General features: G+C 39.4%; 1 protein-coding gene across 3 annotated transcripts in view; it reads left to right on the forward strand.

The window, feature by feature from the left end:
* The window catches only part of dis3l2 (DIS3 like 3'-5' exoribonuclease 2), a 282,451-nt gene that overhangs the window by 91,652 nt on the left and 165,850 nt on the right, over positions 1–24,949 (forward strand). For all 3 annotated transcript variants that reach the window (XM_072572523.1, XM_072572522.1, XM_072572524.1), the window contains 3 exons: positions 11,633–11,763; positions 16,964–17,211; positions 20,112–20,285. In XM_072572523.1, the coding sequence (XP_072428624.1) occupies positions 11,633–11,763; positions 16,964–17,211; positions 20,112–20,285 (553 nt within the window). The remainder of the gene's footprint in view (positions 1–11,632; positions 11,764–16,963; positions 17,212–20,111; positions 20,286–24,949) is intronic.

The raw sequence follows: 24,949 nt of genomic DNA on the forward strand, positions 1-24,949 counted from the left end.
ATTGAGATTTGCATCTTGCTTCTCAGGTGAAATAAGAGCAGTAGAAGGCTATTGAGCACCCCCCAAATCTTCCCCACCACTCTATATGGTCATTGCTGATGTGTCCCAGGCCTCAAATCCTGTTTTGTGCGAGCCCTCATAGCCCTCTATTCCTTAATATTTCTAAAATCTGTCTACCTCCTCTTTACATACTTCTAGTGTTCTAGCCTCCCCAAATCTCTAGGTCAGAGAATTCAAAATAATCACTACTTTCTGAGAATAAATTCCTTTGCATCTCTGTTTTAAATGAGTGTCCCCTTGTTCAGCTCAGAAAATAGGAGCGGGAGTGGGCTATTTGGCTTTCATGAGTGCTCAGCCGTTTCACCACGATCGTGGCTTGATCATCCAACCCATTACCATATTCCTGCTTTCTCTCCATGCCCCTTTGATCCCGTTAGTCCTAAGAACTATATCTAACTCCTTGAAACCATTCAATGTTTTGGCCTGCTCTGCATTCTATAGCAGAGAATTCCACAGGCTCATCATGCTCTGGGTGAAGAAATGTTTCTTTCTCTCAATCCTAAATAGCCTACCACTCATCTTTAAGCCTTGGTATGATGCTTGGTTCTAGACTCACCAGTCACCAGGAACACCCTTCCTGCATTTACCATCTCTAGTTGTTTTAGAATTTTATAGGTTTCTATGCGATTTCTCTCCTCCCTGTTCCTCTAAGCTCCAGTGAATATAGCCGATCCAGGGTCTCTTCAAACAACAGTCCTGCCATCCCAAGAATCAGTCTGATAAACCTTTGTGCACTTCCTTCAAAGCAAGAACTTCTTTCCTCACATAAGGAAACTAAAGCTGCACACAGTACTCCATGTGTGGTCTCACCAAGGCCCTGTATAATTGCAGTGAGACATCCCTGCTCCTGTTCTCAAATCCTCTTGCTACAAAAGCCAAATTCCATTTACAGAGGAACCTCGATTATCCGAACGAGATGGGTGGGCACTGCTTTGCTTGGATAATTGTTTATTTGGTTAATTGATTGAAAGCCTCTCCTCTGGGGCTTGGAGTTTTCTGTTCAGTCCGCTCCCCATTCAGGAGACGAGGCAGCAGCACACCGCACGCAAGTCCCTGGTCTCTGCCCACCCCCAAACCCCATCCAATATCGCCCCTGCCCCTGTCTGACCCCCAAACCCGAACAACACTGCACCCCCACCCCCAAACCCGACAAAACACTGCTCCCTGCCCGTCCCCAAACTCATCCAACACCGCCCCCACCCGCTCCCCAAATCCACCCAACACCGCCCCCATCCCCACCCCAACCCCATCCAACACCGCCCCCGAGGCCCCCCCCCCCTCCCCCCACCCCAGCCATGTGGTTTTAAACCAATTGAAACTTGATTTAGGTTACTATGCCCTCATATTCCCCTCTCAAGCTTTATAGAACAAAGCTTGCTCATATTTTCCTTAAAACTAGCTTTGACATGCTGTTATCGAACCACTAATAGATGTGAGCACCTCATGGATCTCCTTATCACTAAGATTGAGAATATAAGAAACTGCCGTAGAATCAGAGAGCTAACTGCCCACCTAACATCTTGCTCTCAAAGAAATTAAAAAATGTTCTCTATCAAAGGTATCTTTTCATGTAAAACTCACTCACATTAAAAAGAAAGATGATGACCCTGGGAGATCAACAGCTAATAGATTAAAGATCCCAGAGAAGACAAAGACTGTGTTGTTTTGAGACTAAGTTAATGTAATGTTTAATAAGTGTGTTACTGGAACAGCATTTTTTTTTATAGAGTTGGGGTTAAGATAATAAGTATTGAAGAATAAGGAGGGGTTTAGATTTGTTAATAATTATTTGTTAAGTGCTCACTATTAGAGTTAGGAAAATATTTTTTTTCTTTAAGTAGTGGAAATTAGGAGTTCTCTGTCACTCTTTTTTTAATAGATTACGAGGTGAGGTGAGCTTTTCTGGGTGTTTGGTTTGAATTAACAGAGGAGTTCAACCTCCATGAGTTTGAGAGCTTGTCTTGGATTTGGACAGGTTTAGATAGATCCAGTCTGGGATTTGGACAGTTTTAGATGGATCTGGATGGATCAAGTCCAGGACCTAGATGGATTGGTGGAGATTTGAACAGATTTGGGGTACAAAAGATCCCAGCAGATTTAAACAGTTGGCAATTAGTATCCAAGATCTGCCATTCATTGTACAATTTTCACCTATACTTAACCTTCCAAAATGCATCACGTCAGATTTGTCAGGATTAATTTCCATTTGCTATTTTTTCTGCCCATGCCTCCAACTGATCTATATCTTGTTGTATCCTCTAAAAATCCTCTTCACTATTCGCAACTCCGCCAATCTGTGTATTGCCCACAAACGTACTAATTAGACCAGCTACATTTTCCTTCAAATTATTTATATAGACCACAAACAGCAGAAGTCCCAGTACTGATCCGTGTGGAACACCACTAGTCACAACCCTCCATTCAGAAAAGCATCCTTCCACTGCTACCCTCTGTCTCAGACGACTCAGCTAGTTTTGTATTCATCTTGCCAGCTCACCCTGATGCAATCTGACTTCACCTTTTGTACCAGTCTTACACGAGAAATTTTGACAAAAGCTTTACTGAAGTCCATGTTGACAACATTAATCGTTTTTCCCTCATCAATCATCTTCTTCATCTCCTCAAAAAACTTGATTAAGTTAATGGGGCACAATCCCTGCACAAGATCATGCTGTCTATTCTAATAAGTCCATTTGCTTCTAAATGCGTATAGATCTTGACCCTGAAAATCTTTTCCAATAATTTCCCTACAGTTGATGTGAGGCTCACAGGCCGATAATTTCCTGGATTATCCCTGCTACCCTTTAAGCAATGGCTATTCTCCAGTCCTCTGGGACCTCACCTGTGGCCAAAAGGATACAAAGATGTCTGTCAATATTCCACCAATTTGTTCTCTTGCCTTACTCAGTATTCTGGGATAGATCCCATCAGGATCCGGGGACTTACCTACCTTAATACTTCTTAAGATGCACAACACCTCTTCCTTTCTCATAGCAACTTGGCTGAGAAATTCGATACTTCCTTCTTTGAGATCATCCTCCACCAATTCTTTCTCTTTGGTGAATACAGACACAAAGTGCTTGCTTTGGACCTCCCCTGCCTCTTCTGGCTGCACAGATAGATTCCCTTCTTTGTCATTTAGTGGGCCAGCCCTTCCCCTGCCTACCCTGTTGCTTTTAATATATGTATAAAAAGCCGTATGATTCTCTGTACTCCTGTTTGCTAATGAAATTTCATGATTCCTTTTTGCCCTTCTAATTTCTTGTTTAAGTTCTTTCCTATTTGCCTTGTATACTTCAAGCAGGAGGCTGGAAGAACTCAGCAAGCCAGGCCTCATCAAGAGGTGGAGAAGTCACCGTTTCAGGTGTAACCCTTCTTCAGGACTTGGGTGTAAGGGGAGCTACAGATAAAGGGGATGGTGGAGGGAGCGCAGGGTGGTGAAGTGGGGATAGATGAACACAGGTAGAGGGTACGGCTTGGTTGATGGGAGGAATGAATCGGTTGGTATTAGAAGGAAGGGTTGATCAGAGGAATGGAAGAGAGGGGAGTATAGGGATGGGAAGGAAGGTTATTTGAAATTGGAGAATTCAATGTTGGGTCTTCTGGACTGTAGGCTGACCAGGCGGAAGATGAGGTGTTGTTCCTCCAATTTGCAGTCTGATTCTCTGTGGCAATGGAGGAGGCCAAGGATCATCATGTTGGAAAGGGAGTGGAAGAGGAATTAAAATGGGTGGTGACTGGGAGGTCAGGTCAGCTCCTGCAGGCCTGGCTGAGATGCTTGGCAAAATGTGCCCTGAATTAGAGTTTGGTCTCCCCGATGTAGCGAAGACCACATTTGGAACACTGGATACAGTATATTAGATGGAGAAGAGGCAGGTGCACCTCTTTCTCATCTGGAAGGACTGTTTGGGCCCCTGGATGGAGGTGAAGGGGTTGATATATTGGCAGGTTTTGCATCTTTTCCGGCTACGGGCCAAGGTACCTGGGGGTTCGGGGGAGAGTGTCACAAACTAAGGATTCACGAACGGAACGGTCCTTGTGGAAGGCAGAGAGGGGTGGGTCTAGTTGGAGTTGGCAGAAGTGTTTAAAAATGATACGTTGGATGTGGAGACTGGTGGGTGGTAGGTAAGGACACTTGATGCATTCTTCCAGCCTCCTGCTTGTCTACCTTATATACACTTCAAGGGCTTAATCAGTTCCCAACAAAAGATATTCCCCCATCTGCATTTCTCATGGCAGTCTTTACAGGTGGAGCAGCATTTCACCTGTACCTCCTCCAGACTGGTATATTGTATCCACTGCACCAACGTGGCTAACTGTGCATTGGAGAAAGCAAATGCAGACTAGGTGACCATTTTGCAGGGCATCTCTGGTCCGTGCGCAAACAAGACCTTAACTTTCCCGTAGCTGGTTATTTTAATATAGCATCCTGCTGGCATGCCCACTTGTCTGTCCTCAGCATGCTGCAATGCACCAGTGAATCACAGTCAAAACTGGAGGAGCAACATCTATCTTCAGACTGGGCGCTTGACAACCTTTGGTCTTACTGTTGAGTTCAACATCTTCAGATTGTGAACTTACTCCCATTCCTTCCCTTTTGTTTAGCTTTACTTGTTACATTCTCTGTCTCTATGTCCTCTCTCCCGTCCCTCCCACTCCAGTGGGACTGTCTGTTCTTTCCAGTTTGGCAGTTAGACACACCAATATTCTGCCATTCTCCTATTACAATCATTTAATCTGCGCTATCTACATTCTTTCTATCCCGGCACTCCACTCGCAACATTGCATAAATGCTGCCCCCTCCTCACTTGACGTCAGGTCTGATGAAGAGTCATCTACATTCCAAACATTAGCTTCCTCTCTGTCTATGAATGTTGCTTGACCTGTGATTTCCAGCAGTTTTTGTTTTCAGTGCCTATCATCAAAGTTGCAAACGACCCACTATGACTGTGCCAAAGATTAAGCTATCCTTCCTCTTCTGTCTGCAGCCTTTAGCATATTTTATTACACTAGTTTCCTCCATTGTCATCCAGCTGGGTGGAACTTCATTCCTCTTTATCTACTCTGATTAAGAGTATCACCCGCAATGGCTTCCCTTCCTGATGCGGCACTATACCACTGCCTCTTCTGTCCCCCATGGATCTAGGCTTGGAATCCCCAATTTCTCATCTAGCTGCACCTCTGTGGAATCCTCACTGTCATCAGATTATCATATTGTTTGTTAAACAGCCAGTATTAGATGAGTATAGATTCTCTTCAATTAAATATTGGGAAGACTAAAGCCATAGCCTTTGGTCACTATTGCAAACTCTGTTCACATGTTTAAGCTCTGACCCTCTCTATAGCAACCACCTAAGGCTGAACTGTCTGTTTGCAACCTTGGGATTATATTTAACTGGGAGCTGAAGTTTTGAGCACACATCTGCACCATTACTAAAACTGTCTGTTTCCATCTCTAACAAATGGAAGCAAAGTACTGTGCACTGGAGAACCGAAATAAAATCAAAGTGCAGGAGAACTGGCAGCATCGGCTGGTAAACAGTGTTTTCTATTCTGTTGATTAAGGGGAAGTGGAGCACAGAGCAAAAGACAAAAAGAGTGTTAATAGTAGTAGAGGATGGATATAAATGCAAGAAAATGGGTCACCTTTGTTGAGAGCAAATCATTGCAAAGAAGATATGGTTGAGGGCAAAGGGGGTGTAATCAAAATGAATGACAGGTTTAAGCTCTGAAGTTGTTGAACTCAATGTTTACTTGAAAGCTGTATGATTGCTTAAGCTGAAAATGAGGTATTGTTCCTCCAGCTTGCAATGGGCTTTGCTGGAGCATTGCTGTGGGTCCAAGACAGAAATGCTATTATGAGGGCAAAATGTGTGTTGATATTGCAAACAATTGTAAGGTTGGGGGCATTCTTAAGGACAGAGTTGAGGTATCCTGGAAAGCAGGTCTATATTTCCTGTATCCAATATAGAGGAGAGTGCATTGGTAACGGTGAATGAGGAAGACTAGATTGAAAGAAGCACAAGTAAACTGCAGCTTCACCTGGAAGATGTGGTTCTGGCCTTGGACAGTTAAGAAGGAGGAGTTAAACGGGCAAGAGTTATACCTTCTGCAATTGCATGGGAAAATGGAAGGGTGAGGAAGTGATGGAGGAGTGGACCAGGGTGTCACAAATGGAATGTTAAACAGGGGAAAGGAGAGAAGCTGAGTTTGTTGTCACATGAGTAGTGGAGGATCCTTTCAATGTGGAGGCTATTGGTGGAAAGTGAGGGTAAGAGTAATCCTATCATTCTGGGAGAGAGGAGAAAGAAGAGAACAGAAGTGTGAGAAATGTATTGGACATGGCTGAGAACCCTGTCACCCACTGTGAGATATCCTTTGTTGAAAGAGAAGGATGTGTTGGAGGTACCCTTGTGCAAGCTGGTAAAATCAGAACAGATGCAATGGAGATGGGGAAAGTGGAAGAATGGAATGAAGAACTTGCAGGAAATAGGGTGTGAGGATATTTAGTCAAAACGTCTATCTTTCTGACATTGGACACCACCCTTCTTTCAGCTTTGTGGCTAATGAATGCCTTTTTTCTGTTCTCATTACAAAGCATTACAGCATAGGAACAGGCCCTTCAGCCCACTGAGCTTGCACCAATTCCCACTCTTTATTTAGACCTGCTATTTATAACCCAATTTACCAATAACCCAAAGACTTTCTGTTTCAACAAACTGTTGACCTGCTTCCAGATTCTTTTCTCTGTAAATTTGAGGTCCTCCAAATTAATTGCAAGTCTTTTCTAAATCAAATATTCATCTTTATTTAAAACTATATCGCTGTACTTTTCATTGACCTAAGCCAAATTCCTGCTATCCCTTCCCAACATCACTATGGATGTGACTAAATGACAAGGATTGCAGTGATTCCTGAAGGTGGCTCACCACCACCACTTCCTCAAGGTCAATTAAAGATGGACAAAAGATACTAGCCTTGACAACAGTTCCACATTCAATGAACAAATACAATTTAACTTTGCTACCCATGCCTTTATTTGAAGCAAGTATTGTTTACCATTTCTAGCTGACTCAAAATTATGTAAGTCCTCAGTTGTAAAAATTTAATTTTTGTTCTCAAAGTCCTCTGTTGGCTTGCTATTTAATCTCTTTGAGCCTTTCAAACCCTCTGAGATATTTGTAAATATCCAATTATGACCTTTTTTTTATTTGCTTCACTATTAGTGATTTTGTCTTCAGCTATTGAGCTCCTAAGCTATGGGATTCCCAACCAAACCTCTCCACTTCTGTCTTCCTTTAAGCCACACCTTAAAACCTACCTTTTGGCCAAGCTTTAGCTTTGCATCAAAATATGACTTAAGTGGCTTGGTGTCGAATGTTGTTTTAAAATGGTGGTGAAGTGCCTGGAGATATCTTATGTTAAAGGTGCTATATAAATGCCATTGGAGATTTTTGGAGAAAGCCTGCAGTTGATGTTGAAAGTCAGAAGTCACCTGACACCAGGTTATAGTCCAGCAGGTTTATTTGAATCACAAACGCTTTTGGAGCCCTGCTCCTTTGTCAGGCAAAGTGATGTTGATGTTTAAGGCTGTTAATTGCTTTCTATATTGAAACAATATTTAAATGTTACTTTCTTTTTTGATAAGACTATAAATAAAGTTGCAATGTTTAAAATTATAATTACCACTAGTTTGCTTGTGATGTAAATGTCATTACTTTATTGGCAGTTCTAATTTTAGTTACTGCAGGAGACTGTTTACCTGTTAGTGCAAGAGATTATCACACTGTGTGATTAAACCACGGAGGGTGACTGGAAAGAAGCAATGGCTTTGCAAACATCTATCTAATCTGAGCTTTCACTTTGAAGAATGAGAATTGAAAGTTGCAAGGAAATTAACACAAGAACAAACTATTTCTAGTAGAGTATTTGCAAATTATGCAAAACCACACAAAATTGTTACTTGACTGATGAAATCAGAATCTACATGGACCTTTGCGTTATTTTTAAATATTGAAGTTAATTTTGACGTAATTTTTAAACTATAGTTTTATATCAGATTTGTATTTTTATCTTTTATCAGTGACTTGAGAAACATTTGTGATATGGTAATATTATCAAATTATTTGTGCTGTGTAAGTTAGCTTTCAATGAAATGCACTTATTTCAGTTATTGGAATATTTCTTCCATCTTTTCTGAAGTTTATCATGACAATACATTAACATAGCGATAGGAACAGGAATAGGCCATTCAATAAGGTTTATTTGGGTGTCTTACTGGGTCTGAATTCTATCTACCTCCTTTTTGGTAGAGAATTTCAAAGATGCACGATATTCTGAGCGAGTAAGGTATAATCTCAGATTGAATGACCAACTCCTTTTCCTAAGACCATTGCCCTCTTTTCTAGGCTCTCCAGTCAGGGAAGCACAATGTTAAGGTGCAAGCCCAGCTGGCAATTAAGAATACCATAGTATATTGCACTTGATTGCGGGTGTGTAAAATACTATCATGGTGGTTTTACTGCAATTATGCAAAGCTATGATGAAAATGTGCCAGGATTACTTATGTACAGTTATTGTCTCTGTCCCTAAATTGGTTGCTAGCCTTTGTGGAAGATGCAATGCTGAAAGTTCTTGAGATTGATTCCTTGGATGAGAGGTTTGTCCTTAAAGATAAGATTAAGTAGAATGAACCTGTTCAGATGGTATGAGATTGTGAGATGGCACTTGAAGGCAAATGCTATGAAGTTCTTACCCTGGTAGGAGAGTCAAGATTCAGGGGATTGTCGTTTTAGGATTAAAATATGGTGATTTAGATAGTGGGATTGTGAATCTTTGATACTCTACTCCTGAAGGCTCTGGATACTTAGCTAATGCATATATTTAATACTGAGATTAATATATTTTCTGATACTAAAGGAATCAAAGCATATTGGGACTGGGCTGAAAAGCAGAGTGGAGGTCAAAGATCTGTCAGATTGCATTGAATGGTGGAGCAAATTCCAGGCTGTATGGCCTGCTTCTTTTTCTATTGTTTTGTTTGGGTGGCTGAATTTTCAGCAGCCTTGTTCCTAAGTTGTGGAATTCCGTCACTAAACATCTCTGTCTTAGTTTCTGTCTTTCCTTCTTTAAGATACCTCTCACGTATTTGACTAAGCTTTTGTCAGGCTACCTACCCTGATAGCACCTCCTGTTGCTTGATGTCAAATTTTGTTTTAGGATGCTCCAGTGAAAAACCTTGATACTTCTTTTAACATACGTAGATGTTGTACAAGTTGATCTTGTTTTCATGATCATTTCAGCTTCTCATTTCCCATAAACACAGACTTCTCATAGAACAGATACTTGGTACCTTTCTGAAACATGGAAATTGTGTGATCAGGTTATTTTTCAACATTTTATAATTTTCTGTTGTTACCAAATTAACTTACAGAAGCATGTTCAGTTTTCTGATAAATGGACAGTGTCTAGAAGAATTTTATTTTCCTCAACTGTGTGATTTTTGTTCCCCCATCATTGACATTGATAACTGACTACCTGTTTATGGTTTCTGCAGTATTGAACTTCACTAGTGTTAGCAGTACAGTACTTTATAAGTACAGTAGTGTACTTATTTCCTACTAATGATTTGTTTTATGAATGCAAAATTTAAGACACAGGTCCATAATATTTGTGTTCTGCTAGAAGTGTGATATATTTGCATGCTGAGATCCACAGTTTAATATAATTAGAGCATAACTTACAGACAATTATTTATTTTGAAGTAGGGGTCATGCCATTCATACAGGTTGGTGGGGCGTTCTTTGGTGGGGGTCCGGAAGTGGGGAAGATGAGTAAAGGATTTTGGAAAGAAATTTTTAAGCATTTCACCCAGGGGTTGTGAGCAAGTGTTTTTGATATGGATAAATAAACACCACAGCTGCATAAATATTTCTGGTGAACCATAGTTTTTGTTAAACTTCCAGTATAAACAGCAAAAAGGCCATGTATGTAATCATCTATTTCTGCTTCTGAAGTAAAAGAGCACTTGAAAATTGTTTTGGCAAAAGTTGCCTCAGAAACGGTTCTAAAGTTCATGTCTCAGCTTGATGTGAAATCATTTGGAAAATAAATCTTTATTTACTGTTGCAGTGTAACTCAAACTCGTGTAAGTTGGATGGTTGGCCACATCAAATACTTAGAATGTGGTACCTTGAAATCCTAGGTACTGTTTTAATTTCTCCTCTTCAGCTGAATATTAGTTAAATGTAGGGTTTTTGACCAGACTGAAACTTCTGAATAGCAATGCTATTTAGGGTTCTTTTCCCAATCAAGCCCATTTGTTTAGTGCACAAAACTGTAGAGTGTTATTTTCTCATTTGCCGCCACTCTTCACCTCTTCTTTGTTTAACCGCAGCACAACAGAAAAATCTAGTCTTAAGTGTGTTTGAAAATACATTTGGGTCTATTGTCAACAGAGCTGGCTGTATTCCTCCAGTTCATGTATTAGGAATGAACTTGTTGTTGTCCCTTTAAAGCTTTCCCAGGTTGAGTTATTGGGCAAGCTTTATCTTTCTAGAATTATCCACTAGATTTTGTGATGACAGGCTAGGTTTTTTTTAATATTGTTTGGCTATCTGGAAAATCGACTTTCATTTCTCCTTCACTTGGGATTGATTAAATTACTTAACATTATCTTGCAAGATGACAAAATCCAAAAGCTGTGTTCACACAGTACCATACGTGATAGATAAAGCTTCTGTGCACTGAACCGAGACTGAATTATTGATTCATGTAGCTCAGATATCCATTTTATCTGTTATTTTGTATTCAAGGGTAACATGGTGGCACAGTGGTTAGCACTGCTGCCTCATGACATAAGGGACCCAGGTTTGATTCTAGCCTTGGCTGACTGTATGGATTTTGCACATTATCCCATGTCTGCGTTGGCTTCCTGTGAATGCTCCAGTTTCATCCCACAGGCCAGGTTAAGTGGATTGGCCATGCTAAATTGCCCATAGTGTCCAGGGATGTGCTGCCTAGGTGGGTTAGCCATGGGAAATGCAGGGTTACGGGGATTGGAATCTGAGTCTGGGTCTGGGTAGGATGTTCTTTGGAGGATTGGTGCTAACTCACTGAGGCAAATGGCCTCTTTCTGCACTGTAAGGATTCTATGATTCCTTACTTGGTTGTGTGCAGTTATAGTCGTTATTGTTTATAAATCTTTAAGTTGTTCCCTTGTTTTTCATTTTCTGTACCAACAGGAACATGTGGGAGTTGTGTACAAACTGAGTTGTTGTTCATTGCTTTGTCAAGCAGGATTCAAATTACTTGTTGCTGGGTTGAAACATATCATCAATATATTGCAAGTTACTTGGTTGGGAAATAGTTAAAATTTTAGGACTTTTATGGTATTGTCTTCAGGCCTTCATACTCATTAATTTATTCTTTTATTTGACAGTTAGATAAAACTTTAATTTAAATGTGGAATGTAAACAAAAATTGATCAATTTGACCTTTATTCCACAAAAGAACAAAGTGAAACATTCCAATTTATATGAAATTGTAATTATACAAACATTGATTTTTATAGCTACTGGATGTAGTGGAACACAGACGGTTGATAAGAGTGCTGCCAGAACACAAACTTTGAAACTCGGAAGACATTGCAATCTTGTAAATGATTCAAGCATTCCAGATAGATTTCTTCAAAAAACGGGCAAGGTAAATACACATGAAAAGTTTACCTGATTTTGTTTCAATCATCTACACATGGCTGATGGTCTGAAGTTACAGTAACTTGCAGGCAACTCTAGATCTTTTGAAAATAGCTTGTCCTGTTCAAGAAATGGCTGCCTTTTTATCTCCCTCATTCTTCCATTTTCCTCTATTTTCCATTGACTTATTGTTTGATTTTGAAACCTATTTTTAATGCCAACTTTAATACTGGAGTAAACGTGTTTTTGTAGCCAATTTTGATAGTTTTTGTCATGTTTGACCCTGCAGATCAGGACCTCGGAATTAAATGACTGATCTTGTTACCTATTGTTAATAGGAATTTCTTTAATTGTTGGAAACATTTTCTTGATTTCTTCTTTATTTCTACTCCATCCCAATTCAAGCATGCTTTTGAAAGTTTTCTCCCTGTTGTTCACGGATTTATGAAATACTATTGAAGCATTGATGTATTCTTAATTATTTCAGTATGTGATAAAAATTGTGAGCAACTTAGTTTCAATTCATCAATTTTATATTACATGTAAGCAGAATGTGAAAGAGGCCAGAATTGGAGAAGAGCAGATATCTTACGTGGGTGGGGTGAGACAGAGGGTGTGGTGGGCATGACTGTTGTAAGACTATGAGAGGTTGCTGAGTTTGCTGGGGCTGAACTACTCAAGGTTGTGAAAGCAATGTTGAAGCTTGTAAAAATGATGCCAGCAGACATTTGTGAGTATGATAGCAGCAGAATTGTAAATGAACTCAAGTTTACGGAGAATGGGAAGCCAGCAGGAGAACATTAGATATGACTTGACTATTCCAGAGATAATCAGGGCATGGGTGAGGGATATAAAACCAGGTGAACAGAGAGAGGGAGGATGTGCGATATTATTGAGGTCAATGTTAGTGGTTTTAGGTGATGGACTAAATGCATATGGGATAGAACTTTTCTTTGGGGCCAGGTAGGATGTTGAGGTTAGTATGGAGAAGGTGCAAGGAAATCTGAAAGGTCTGAAGGTGGATAAACAACCTGGACATCATAGAGTTCTGAAGGAGACAGTTGAGGATATTGTGGAGGTGTTTATGGTGATCCTTAATGTATCACTGGAGTCGGTGAGTGTACCAGAGGACTGGAAAATGGCTAAGGTAACACCCCTGTTTAAGAAGGGAGGGAGGTAGATGACATGAAACTACAGGCCAGTTAGCCTGACCTCAGTCCTCGGTAAGATTTTAGAGTCTGTTATGAAGGATGAGATTCTAGAATACTTGGAAGTGCATGGTAAAATAGGGCTGAGACAGCACAGCTTAATCATGGGAAGCACACACCTGACAAATGTATTAGAACTATTTGAGGAGGTAATGAGCACGTTACACAAAGTAGAGCCAGTGTATGTGATCTGTTTGGATTTCCAAAAGGCCTTTGACAGGAGGCTACTAAATAAGAGACAATGCTGATAGGGACATGGATAGAGGATTGGCTGACTAGCTGAAGGCAGAGATGAGGATAACGTGGTGTTTTTCAGGATGGCAGCAGGTGTTATGCCCAAAACTATTCACGTTATACATTAACCATTTAGATGAAGGAACTGAGGGCATTGTTGCTAAGTTTTCAGATGGCACAAAGATAAGTGGAGGAACAGGTAGTGTTGAAGAGGCAGGGAGGCTGCAGAAGGACTTGGGCAGGTTAGGAGAGTGGGCAAATAAGTGACAGATGGAATACAGTGTGGGAAAGTGTGAGGTTATATACTTTGGTAGGAAGGATAGAGGTGTAGACTACAGAACAACCTCAATTATCCAAAGATCAGTTGTCCGAATTTCAGATAATTGATGTTCTCAAGATCCCATAAAAATGCTTTCCATTATCTGAACAATCTGTTATCAAACAAAATACTCCCCACCCGTCTTGTTTGGATAATTGAGGTTGTTCTATATTTTGTAAATGGGGAAAGGCTTCAGAAATCAAAACCACAAAAGGATTTAGTAGTACTAGTTCAGAATTGTCTGAATACCATGTCAGTCCAATTGGCAGTTAGGGAGAAAAATGCAATAGGACTGCCCACAATGCTGTAAGGGAGGGAATTCCAGGATTTGACCCAATGATGCTGAAGGAAGACAATATATTTCCAAGTGAGGATGGTAAGTGGCTTGGAGAGGAACTTGCAGCTGGTGCTGCTCCCACATTGTTGCTGTCCTTGTCTTTCTAGATGGTAGAGGTCACAGGTTAGAAAGTGGTGTAAATGGATCTTTGGTGAATTTCTGCACTGCATCTTGTAGATAGTTCACACAACTGTGACTGGAGGAAGTGAATGTATTGGAAATGGTGCCAATCAAGCAGGTAGCTCTATCCAGCTTCTTGACCTATTAGAGCTAGATCATCCAGGCAAGTGGGAATATTTCATCACACTTCTGATGTGTACCTTGTAGATGGTGGACAGGCTATGGGAGTCAGGAGTTATTTGCTGAAAAATTTCTAGCCTCTTGAAAGCCACACTATTTATGTAGCTGGTCGGGTACAGTTTCTGGTCAACAGTAATCCCCAGGATGCTGTTGGAGAAGGATTTGATGATGGTCATGTTATTGAATGTCAGTGGATGTTAGTTAGATTCTGTCTTGTTGGAGATGTTCATCGCTTGGCAATTGTATGGCATGAATAGTACCTGTCAGTTGTCAGTTCAGGCCTGGATATTGTCTCAGTTTTGCTGCATTTGGACATAGACTACTTTTATTATCTAAGGAATTGCAAATGCTGAACATGGTGACATTACGTGACTATGCCCAGTCTGACCTTAAGGTCAATAATAAAGCAGCAGGAGATGTTGGCCTAGAACACTACCTTGAGGAAAGTGATATCTTAGAGCTGAGATGACTGACCTCCAACAACCACAATCATTTTTCTGTATGCAAGGTATGACTCCAACCAGCGAGAGTTTTCCCGTGATTTTCATTGACTAGTTTTGCCACGGCTCCTTGATGCCTCACTAGATCAAATTCAGCCTTCGTGTCAATGGCAGTTGCTCTCATTTCACCTCTCGAGTTCAGCACTTCAGAACTAAGGTTGTAGTGAGATCAGAAGCTGAGTGGCTCTGACAGTTACCAGACTGAATATCAGCCAATATGTTTTTACTAAACCATTACTGCTTGATAGCACTGTGAATGTCTCCTTCCTCACTTGACTGATGATCAAGAGTAGACTAATGATACTATTAGATTAGATTAGATTACTTACATATTAGATTAGATGTAAGGCCCTTCAACCCAACAAATCCACACCGACCCGCCGAAGCGCAACCCACCCATACATTTACCCCTTTACCTAACACTACGGGCAATTTAGTATGGCCAATTCACCTGAGCTGCATATCTTTGGATTGAGCGAGGAAACCGGAGCTCCTGGAGGAAACCCACGCAGACACAGAATGTGTAAACTCCACACAATCAGTCGCCTGAGGTGGGAATTGAACCCAGGTCTCTGGCGCTCCACCAGAAACAGCTCCTTTGGGAGCTGTCAGCTCTGAAATTCCACTGGTTAGGAGTTGTATTTGTGGGTACTATAATTGGCCAGGTTGGATTTGTCCTACGTTTTGTGTACAGAACGTGTTGGGCAGTTTTGAACATGGCCATGTAGATGCTTGTGTTGTAGCTGCACTAGAAAGGCATGTTGCTTGGAGTGTGACTAGGAGTGTGGCTTGACCTTGAGTACAAGTCTTCAATAGTACTGCAGGATTTAAAGGCTTTTTTTAATTAATTAGGAATGATTTGGGATTTCCCAGCAAATTCAGTTCTGGGGCGATTAATGTTCACTTTATACTATTGATGTGGATATAGCCCTGTTGGAAGTGGTGTTGGAATTTACAGATAATTCCAAAAAATTAGTCTGTTTAATTCTTTAGAAAACCAACAGAAGCTTTAAATCGATATTGAAGAGATGCCAGAATGAGCTGAAGAGTAGCAGGTGAAATTCAGTGTCAGCAAGAGGTTACATTTTAGACAAAAGTTCAGCCATAATTAGGTTGTGAACAGAAGTGGGCTTACTGCTGTGAAGAGTGTTGGAATTTAGGATTACAGATTTCCAAAACATAAATGATCGTACCTCAGGTTGGTTAAGATTGTAAACAAAGAAAAAAGTCACAACATTCTAAGCTTTATCATGGGGTACATGATAAATATTTAGAGGTTATGCTGATCTTATGCAAAAAAAAAGCTTCAAGACCTCAGAGTGTTATATACAGTAATGGGCTCTAAATTATAGAAAGAATATTTCAGTCTAAGTGAAAGTGCAACATGGCTTCACTGAGATGTTATTGGAAATGAAAGAATGTAAATATCCTATATGAAAAACTTAGACTTTATTGTTGGAACCCACACCAATTATATGGCAACATGCCAGAAGCATTTAAAATGTGAGAGAATATCATAGGATGGATGGAATCACACCTCTGCATGTTGGAGATGTTCCCCTCTGCATGTTGGAGATGTTCCTTAAGCTCTTTGCATTCCTGGGGGACAATGCAACCATATTGGATAGTGAATTATTTTGTGACAATTCAAGCCAAAATTTTATTAGATTAGATTATTTACAGTGTGGAAACAGGCCCTTTGGCCCAACAAGTCCACACTGACCCGCCAAAGCGCAACCCACCCAGACCCATTCCCCTACATTTACCCCTTCCACTAACACTACGGGCCAATTCACCTATCCTGCACATTTTTGGACTGTGGGAGGAAACCCAAGCAGACACTGGGAGAATGTGCAAACTCCACACAGTCAGTCGCCTGAGGCGGGACTTGAACCCGGGTCTCTGGCACTGTGAGGCAGCAGTGCTAACCACTGTGCCACCGTGCCACCCACATTTGACCCAAAGATCTAGAATGCTGGGTGTAAATTGTATTAATGAAGATTAAACATTGCAATATTGAACTATCCTGTGTCGTTGGAAAATTATCCAGTCATTAATCTTGCTTTCGAAAGTTAAATCTCTTCAATGCACAGGGTACGTTTTTCCCTACTGTGCTTTGCTAAAGTTCAATTTTCCTTTTGTGAAGGGATAACTTGTGAGCACCTACTACATTAATCTGTTAGCAAGTTATTTCAGTTCACAGTGAAATGTTGAATGCTTGTTCAAAAAATGTTATTCCTGATTTGCTTGTAGATGTGAAAATGGCTAAAGACTAAAGAATGCCACTATTATTTTTCTCATGCATATAGGTAATTTATATTGTGGAAAAGAAACATTCCAGAGCTGTGACTGGATTTATCAAACCATTACCTGACAAAAGCAGTGAACTTTACAGGAGGTTCTTCATGTTTTCACCTGTTGATCACAGAGTACCTCGAATCTTGGTTCCTTCAGAAGAATGCCCAAAGGACTTTATGGCTAGGCCTTCAGATTATGAGAACGTTCTTTTTATTTGCCGTATTGTGGATTGGAGGGATGACAGTAGTTTTGCAGATGGGTAGGAACAATTTGCTGTTAAATTATGCATAATTTAAACAGAAATACTAATAATTAGCAGAGTTTTGCATTGTATACAGAAGTTTCCACTATTGTGTCTAAATGATGATGCTTAAGCAATTTGATCAAACATAATTGTCTTTTTAATGTCTACTAAATTATAACAAATTTCTGTCAGAAAATACCTTCATTTTAGTGCCTGATGAACCTTGAGGTATGCTATTGAAAGAAATGTTTGTTCTCAATTAGTACTTATATAAGAAGGAGGAGCATGAAGTAGGTCAAATAATCTCTCAAGCCTGTTCCACTAGTTAATAAAATTGTGGCTGTTCTGATGTGATCTCAACTTCACTTTTATGCCTGCCCTCAGTAAATATGTTCTTATTTTACTTAACTGTGTGAATAATTTGAGCAGCTACAGCTAAACTATATATACCCTAGAGTAATTTCCAGTGACACATTATGCCTCGTATGCTGCAGTATTCAGATCCTGTGGTCAACATCGAGGTACTTGGCTTATTTGTATGTCTTTTAAGAGACATCACTCTAAAGATGATAACATAACATTCCCCAAATCCCTGAGCTCTCTTGCAGATCAAAAACCTGTCCAATGCAACACTGAAAATATTCAATGATCCAGCATCCATAGCTCTCTATGGATGGAAATTACAAAAACACTTAATTCCCTGAGGAGAAATTTCTCCACGTTTTTGTATTAAACAGGAGAGCCCTTATTTTAAAACTATGTTCCCAATTGATGTTATTACTACTCAGTACGTCAAATCCCAGACTGAAACTTAGCTTGACAGATCATATTTGAATTTGTTTTGTTTTGAACAACATGGTCTCTTATTGAAACCTTAGAGCGAAATGCAGTAGCATTGTAGCATTTCGCTCTAACAATAAACAGAAGTTTATAAACAAAAGGAATGAAGATAAAATAGAATAAATCAAACTAATTATAATACAAATTCAACAATTTTTAACCACACAGTAAAAGTATAATCTCTTGAAAGGGTTCAGAAAAGATTCACAAGGATGTTTCCAGGGTTGGAGGATTTGAGCTACAGGAAGAGATTGAATAGGCTAGGGCTGTTTTCCCTGGAGCATTGGAGGCTGAGGGGTGACCTTATGGAGGTTTATAAAATCATGGGCATGGATAATATAAATAGACAAAGTCTCTTCCTTGGGATGGTGGAGTCCAGAACTAGAGGGCATAGTTTTAGGGTGAGAGGGAAAGGATATTAAAGAGACCTAAGGGGGAACTTTTTCATGGAGAGGGTGGTACGTGTATGGAACGAGCTGCCGGAGGAAGTGGTGGAGACTAGGTCAATTGCAACATTTAAAAGGCATATGGATGGGTATATGAATAGGAAGGGTTTGGAAGAATATGGGCTGGGTGCTGGCAGGTGGGACTAGATTGGGTTGAGATATCTGGACGGCATGGATAAGTTGGACCGAAGGGTCTATTTCCGTGCTGTACATCTCTATGACTCGTTAATCTCAAAACACACCTTTATAAATTGAGAAGGAACAAGACAGCAACAGTATAGTTCCCAAAGCACAGCCCCACACACCATCCAAAATACTATGTGTACAATACTTATCCCTGATTCCCTGTATCTGAAAACTCTGTAGGTTAAAGTCTCTTGTGACTTGTGACTTCAATGTTTAGACTGGAACTGCAGATCTCGCTCCAGGAAGATTCTTGCATACCTTGACTTCAATGTACACAGCTTTAAGTACCTCTTCAGGGTTTTATTTCAACATTCCTGGTCTCTGATTAACACCGATGTAACCATTGCCAGTCATCAAGCACCTATATACTTTCCCCAGCATTTGGCCTGTGCAAGGTATGGTGCTTTGTGACTATCTAAATACTTGCTAAATATTAGAATGAGAGAACCCCCACAGTGTGGAAGCAGGCCATCCGGCCCAACTAATCTACACTAACCTTCCGAAAAGCATCTCACCCAGACTCGTCCCCTTACCCGAAAACCTGCATTTCCCATGGCTAATACACCTAACCTACACACCCCTGAACTCAATGGGCATTTTAGCACAGCCAATCCATCAAACTTGCACATCTTTGGACTGTGGAAGAAAACCAAGCACCTGGCAGAAACCCACACAGACACAGGGAGAACGTGCAAATTCCACACAGACAATCGCCCGAGGTTGGAATAAGACCGGGAGTCTGGTGCTGTGAGGCAGAAGTGCTAACCACTGAGCCACCGTGCTTTTGTGATAGTTCCTGCTTCTACTACCATTTGAAGTTCCAGATACCCACCATTGTCTGAGTGAAAAAATGTTGTTTAATTCCTCTTTCTCTTTATCTTAAATATATGCCCCGACTATTGATCCCTGTACTGAAGAGTAAAGTTTCCTCCTATCTACCCTGTAATTTTATATATCACAGTCGGTTGTCCCTCAGTCTTCTCTGCTCTAAGCAAAACAACTCAAGCCTATCTAGTATTCCCTTCAGAGCTGAAAAGCTCCAGCTTAGGCAATATCCTGGTGAATCACTTCTGTAATTTGTATAATGCAATCATATCCTTCTTGTTGTGTGGCGACCAGAATTGCAGTCCACATATGGCCTGACTTATGTCTGATACAGCTCCATTAAAACGTTTCTGCTGTTATATTCAGTGCCTCAGCTAATAAAGGCAAGTAATCCAGAAGCCTTAAAAGTTGACATAATGTAGAGTTAATGAATCTAATGATGCAAAGAAGTTGATCTATTGTTAGCTGTGATTTAATACTTAACCTAACCAATTTGGCTAATCACGTCAAATCTATTAAAGGTTTGAGATCCTTAGAAACTAATGGTAAGTAAGAAAATTAATGATGAAGTGAAATGCATAGTACAACCTAGCTTGTTTTGTGTTTGATTGTAAACAGGCATTTGACCAAAAGTCTTGGACAAGCAGGTGAAATTGAACCTGAAACTGAGGGCATCCTTACTGAGTATGATGTGGATTTCTCTGATTTCCCTGATGAGGTACTGGACTGTCTACCAAAATCTCTACCATGGACTATCGCGAAAGAAGAATTGCAAAAACGTAAAGATTTACGGCAAGTACAATAAAAATATAAAAATAAATTTGAATGCTGTGTTATTTGGCCATTACAGTAGATTTGATTTATGCATTTTGTTAGAAACTGAAAATAAGACTGAAAATTTGACCAGCTTTGGAAGTAGTTCATTTGAGAAATTATTACATAATGCTTTGAGGATCTAGCTGTTCATGGAATCTGAGTCTGGATGGTGAGGACTCAATTTGAAATGAACAAAGTATTTTCTTCATACAGGAATCCGATATATCAGACTTCAGTCCTCCAAAGCAAGAACATAAAGTCAGTTTTCATACCAAACTATGTATTATGTATTCACACGACTGTTGATTGTGTGAGTAATACAGAGTTCACTACTATATAACTCCCATGCAATTGACCTCTTTCTAAAGACATATTTTGGAAGGTGTGTCAGTTGGTATCATGTGTTTGGTTTGGCTCAGTTAAGAGCCAATAAGATGTGGATTTAAGCCTCATTCCAGAATCAAGGAGTATTTTGGTTTGAACATTCATGGAATCATAAAACTTTACAGCACAGGGTAAGGTGGGATACTGCTTTTACAGAACAAAATGAGCTGGAGTTTACAATCAATACTGTTCTCAAAAAGTCAGTTTTCCGACTGCTTTAACTTAATCAAAATTTTCCCCATTATACAGGATATAAAATCAGGATTGTGCTATTGAGTTTCTCACTAAATGTATTAGTTAAAGGTGTATCCTTTAATTTTGCCTTTAGTAGAGGAGAGATAATAGGCAACACATGGGAAAGAAAAAGCAGTATACAGCGCAGGATGTGTAAAAAGAAAAATTAGAAGATCTGTGAATGGAGAAACTGTGTTGCAAAACTTGGTGCAGGATACTAAGAACAAACCAGATAAAATATGCATACTGTATAAGGATAGAGAAAGAGTAGAAGACAAAGACAATATTGTCGACACTTCATCTTTAGTGAATTTAAGAACTCGTGTGTTAAACTCACATCAGTCATGGATATGTACTACCATTGATGATGCTGGCCATTGATGATTGGTTCACCTCATTTAGTTCCAAAGTCACAAACATTATGTCACTTGATGCTGAAATCAGCATGCACATTGCAATGTTGCAGCTGTTATGTCCAAAATAAGAGAATGTGTCACAGTAGGAACTTGATTGAGAACACAAAACTGCACTAGATTAGAATGGTGCTGGAAAAGCTGTGCAGTTCAGGCAGCATCCTAGGAGCAGGAAAATCGACATTTGGGCAAAAGCCTTTCATCAGGAAGGACTGCACATCTACTAAGCTTTCAATGTCTTCAGTGTATTCCTGTACTGTTGAGAGACCTGGACAATATATGCTAGGAAGGCCCAAAAGCTGAATAGTTTCCATCATCTTCATCTCAGACCCATCCTCAACATCTTTTACCAGAACAAGGTCACCAATTCAGAGAGTCTGTAGTGTGCTAATTTGATCAGCATGTGCTTATTATGAAAGCAACAGTGGCAGCATGGACTCAGTCATGCTAGTTAGATGAAGAATGGCCTTCTACCCAAAGGTTTATTATGTAGTGAACTGGCCATAACTGGTTCACAACCTCCTGCGCATCCATAAATTCACTGCAAGGAAACCTGCAACAGAAATATAAAATAGTAAATTTTGGCACAGATACCTAAAGATACTCAACAATGGCCATGAACTCTGGAGGCTGTTTTTTGAATGGACATTGGAAAAGGCAAGCAGAAAAGGAAAGCTTGGAATAGCAGAGAAGAGAATCTTAAGAAAATAGAAACCAGCAAATCTGACATCTTCTGAGCTTTCTGTCTTCATTCATAGAAAAATGGCAGAAACTACCATGCCCAATTTAGGGATTTGAGCTATCAGCAGGTGATGTTGAACACAAAGTACGAATCATCTTCTCATGAAATGGATGGCTGCAAATGTGTGTGGTAAAGTCAAATAGAGCTTTTTTGGTTATATATTCAAAATCCTCACTATGTTCACATGAAGTGTATTTACAAACAACCTGTAATTATTTGGATCACTGTAGAAAGAGTTTAAAATAAATTCCAAGTTGCAAGATAAGACATAAAATAGAGATAATTTAGACATTAAGAATAGAACATTTAGAGTTATTGCATTACAGATATTTAGTTTTTCTTTGTTCACTACAATACTTAAGTAGTCTTCTTGCTGCTATGTTAATCTCTGGTGTGCAAGACATGCATATAAGTAGTCACTTGAAAAAGTATTTTGGACAGCATTCAGCAGTTACTATGATGGCTTTCAGGTGCAAGGATGTTTTAGGAAACTTGGAAATACAAATGCTATTTCCAAGAAAAAAAATCTGGAAACATCTTTTTTCAAACCAACTATCCAGGGCAATTGATGCTCTTGTCTTATTTCAGGGCAAGTTGATGTTCTGGTCTTATTTCACTGATCATAGTTTAATTGTTGAATTTGTTATGATCCCAGCTGATAATCCTGGACAAGTCAGATCCCAAAGTGAAACCTGACTTGTTAGATCCGGACTTTGTTTTTCTTTAACCATGGATTTATTGAACACATCTAGAAGAGGCTTCTACTGTACATTTAGCTCAAAGAATAAAACATTTAGCTCAAAGAATAACCAGAAAAGAGTACATGAAATATTTAATGCGAGTCAAAGAAGTTTGAAAATTTCATTATGAGAAAAAGATTCAACTTGAAACTATTTCTTTTATTCCAGCATTGCCCATCAAAGAGTGACCAATATCTCCATACTCTTGCTCAGCCTGTCATGGCAGTAATTGGTTGTCTTTTGGTGAATTTCTGGTGGATTGTCTAATAGCTGTTTTCTCCCATCTGGTATCTCTCCCATGAAGTACCTAAAATCAACTGCAAACTAAACTAATTATCAGTTTAACTTCCAAGTAAATATGTAATTCCCAAAGACACAATTTCCATTCTTTAGTGCACTCACATACAGGCTGACTTTCAGGATTGTTCTGTTCCTCTGTATCACTGGATCCATGTCACTAAATAACAGTAATTTTTAAAACTTTTGAAATGCACTGAACTGTTCAACTCAGTGAATTGGAACTTCATTAAAATAAATGGGAACAAAATAGGTCTCCAGACTCCCTGGCACCAAGCTTTCTAAACTCACCATGGAACTCTAAAATTGATTAACCATGTCTTCATTTATTAACATGCAAAGTATGAATAAAATATAAAGTTTACGATGTTTTAACAACACCTCACGGGAGAAACAAATGAAAATATATCCTTAAAAGGCATTTTAATCTTACAATACTATTTGACCTACAGATTTTACTGTAGCCATAACAATATATTTACATCAACCGTATAAAGACTTTTCATAAAAATTACATTCTACACAACTCCATATTGATTATAACATTTGTTTTCCTCCATATATGCTCTTGGTAAAGCATCTTCCATAGTATTGTCTCTTCCTGGCACGTGAATTTACTTTTCAAATTGTACAGTTGTAGTATAAAACTCCAGCTAAACAGTCTGATATTTTGGTATGAAACTTTGCTTAGAAGATTAGAGGATTATAGTCTGTATAGTTTATAGTCTCTGCAGAGTTGTTGGATAGATGGCTCTTCAACATTCTGAAGTCTAATACCAGACTTGAGTATTTTTCCTGGCAAGAATTCAACTTTTGAAAAAAGATGCTGTTTGGCCTTTGACCTCTCCCTCTCTTTCTCTTATAATAAAGCTGCACAAGCTCAGATATTGCTGGCATCAATAAACAGCTTAAATGGCCTAGCATAATGTGGTGCTACTAAAATCAGCACAGTGGTCAGTACTGGTTGCAAGTAGTGAAAGGTACTCCGACCCCACCTCTGTCGAGATAAATTTCTTGGCTTTGTTAAATGAGCCACTAAAGTGTTGAAATTTGAACAATGTTCAATAGAATTCAGTCATAACCACATGTACTAAAATCTCTGGTATTGTCTTAGGCACTGGAAATCCAACATAGCCCTTACTTTTGCTTCGTTAGGAGATATTTGCTTTTGTGCCACAGTATAGCCCAAATATGCTTTGGCAAAATCACTTTTTCACATGTTTATGATTAAATAGGCTCTTTGTAGCCAACGAAATTGTTACATTGTTGCAAATATTCTTCCCAGGTTTGGCTGAACACAACTGAATCATAATTGTACAACACATTGCATAATCCTTCACTGTATTTGTTGATTTATCTTTGAAAATACGCTGGTGTATTTTGCATTGCCAGCAGCATAGCTTTACATTGATAAAGTCCAACCGAGATCATGAAAGCTGATATTTGTTTGTCTGTATTGATCAATGGATCTTGCCAATATTCTTTTAATAAATCAACCTTTGTCACAACTATTTATTTTCTACTGTCAATGCTGTCTTTCAATCATGGAAATAGATGTAAATCCTCATTTGTTTTCATTCGACATTTTGATAATTATACATAATGATTGTGATCCATCTGGTTTCAGTAGCATTCCAATAAGTGAGCTTCAGCTACTGTGACTTTAATAATATAATTTTCCATAATGAACTTGATCTTCTTCCTCACATGAGCTAGCTTCTCTGGCTAGAGTTTGTAAAGATACTGCTTTGTGGGTGATACAACCTCTTTACTAATATCATGTATAACCCAAGACTTTTTTTACTGGCATATGTATACTAATTGATTTGA

The sequence above is a fragment of the Chiloscyllium punctatum genome, chromosome 6 (genome assembly GCF_047496795.1).
Source record: "Chiloscyllium punctatum isolate Juve2018m chromosome 6, sChiPun1.3, whole genome shotgun sequence".
Lineage (NCBI taxonomy): Eukaryota > Metazoa > Chordata > Chondrichthyes > Orectolobiformes > Hemiscylliidae > Chiloscyllium > Chiloscyllium punctatum.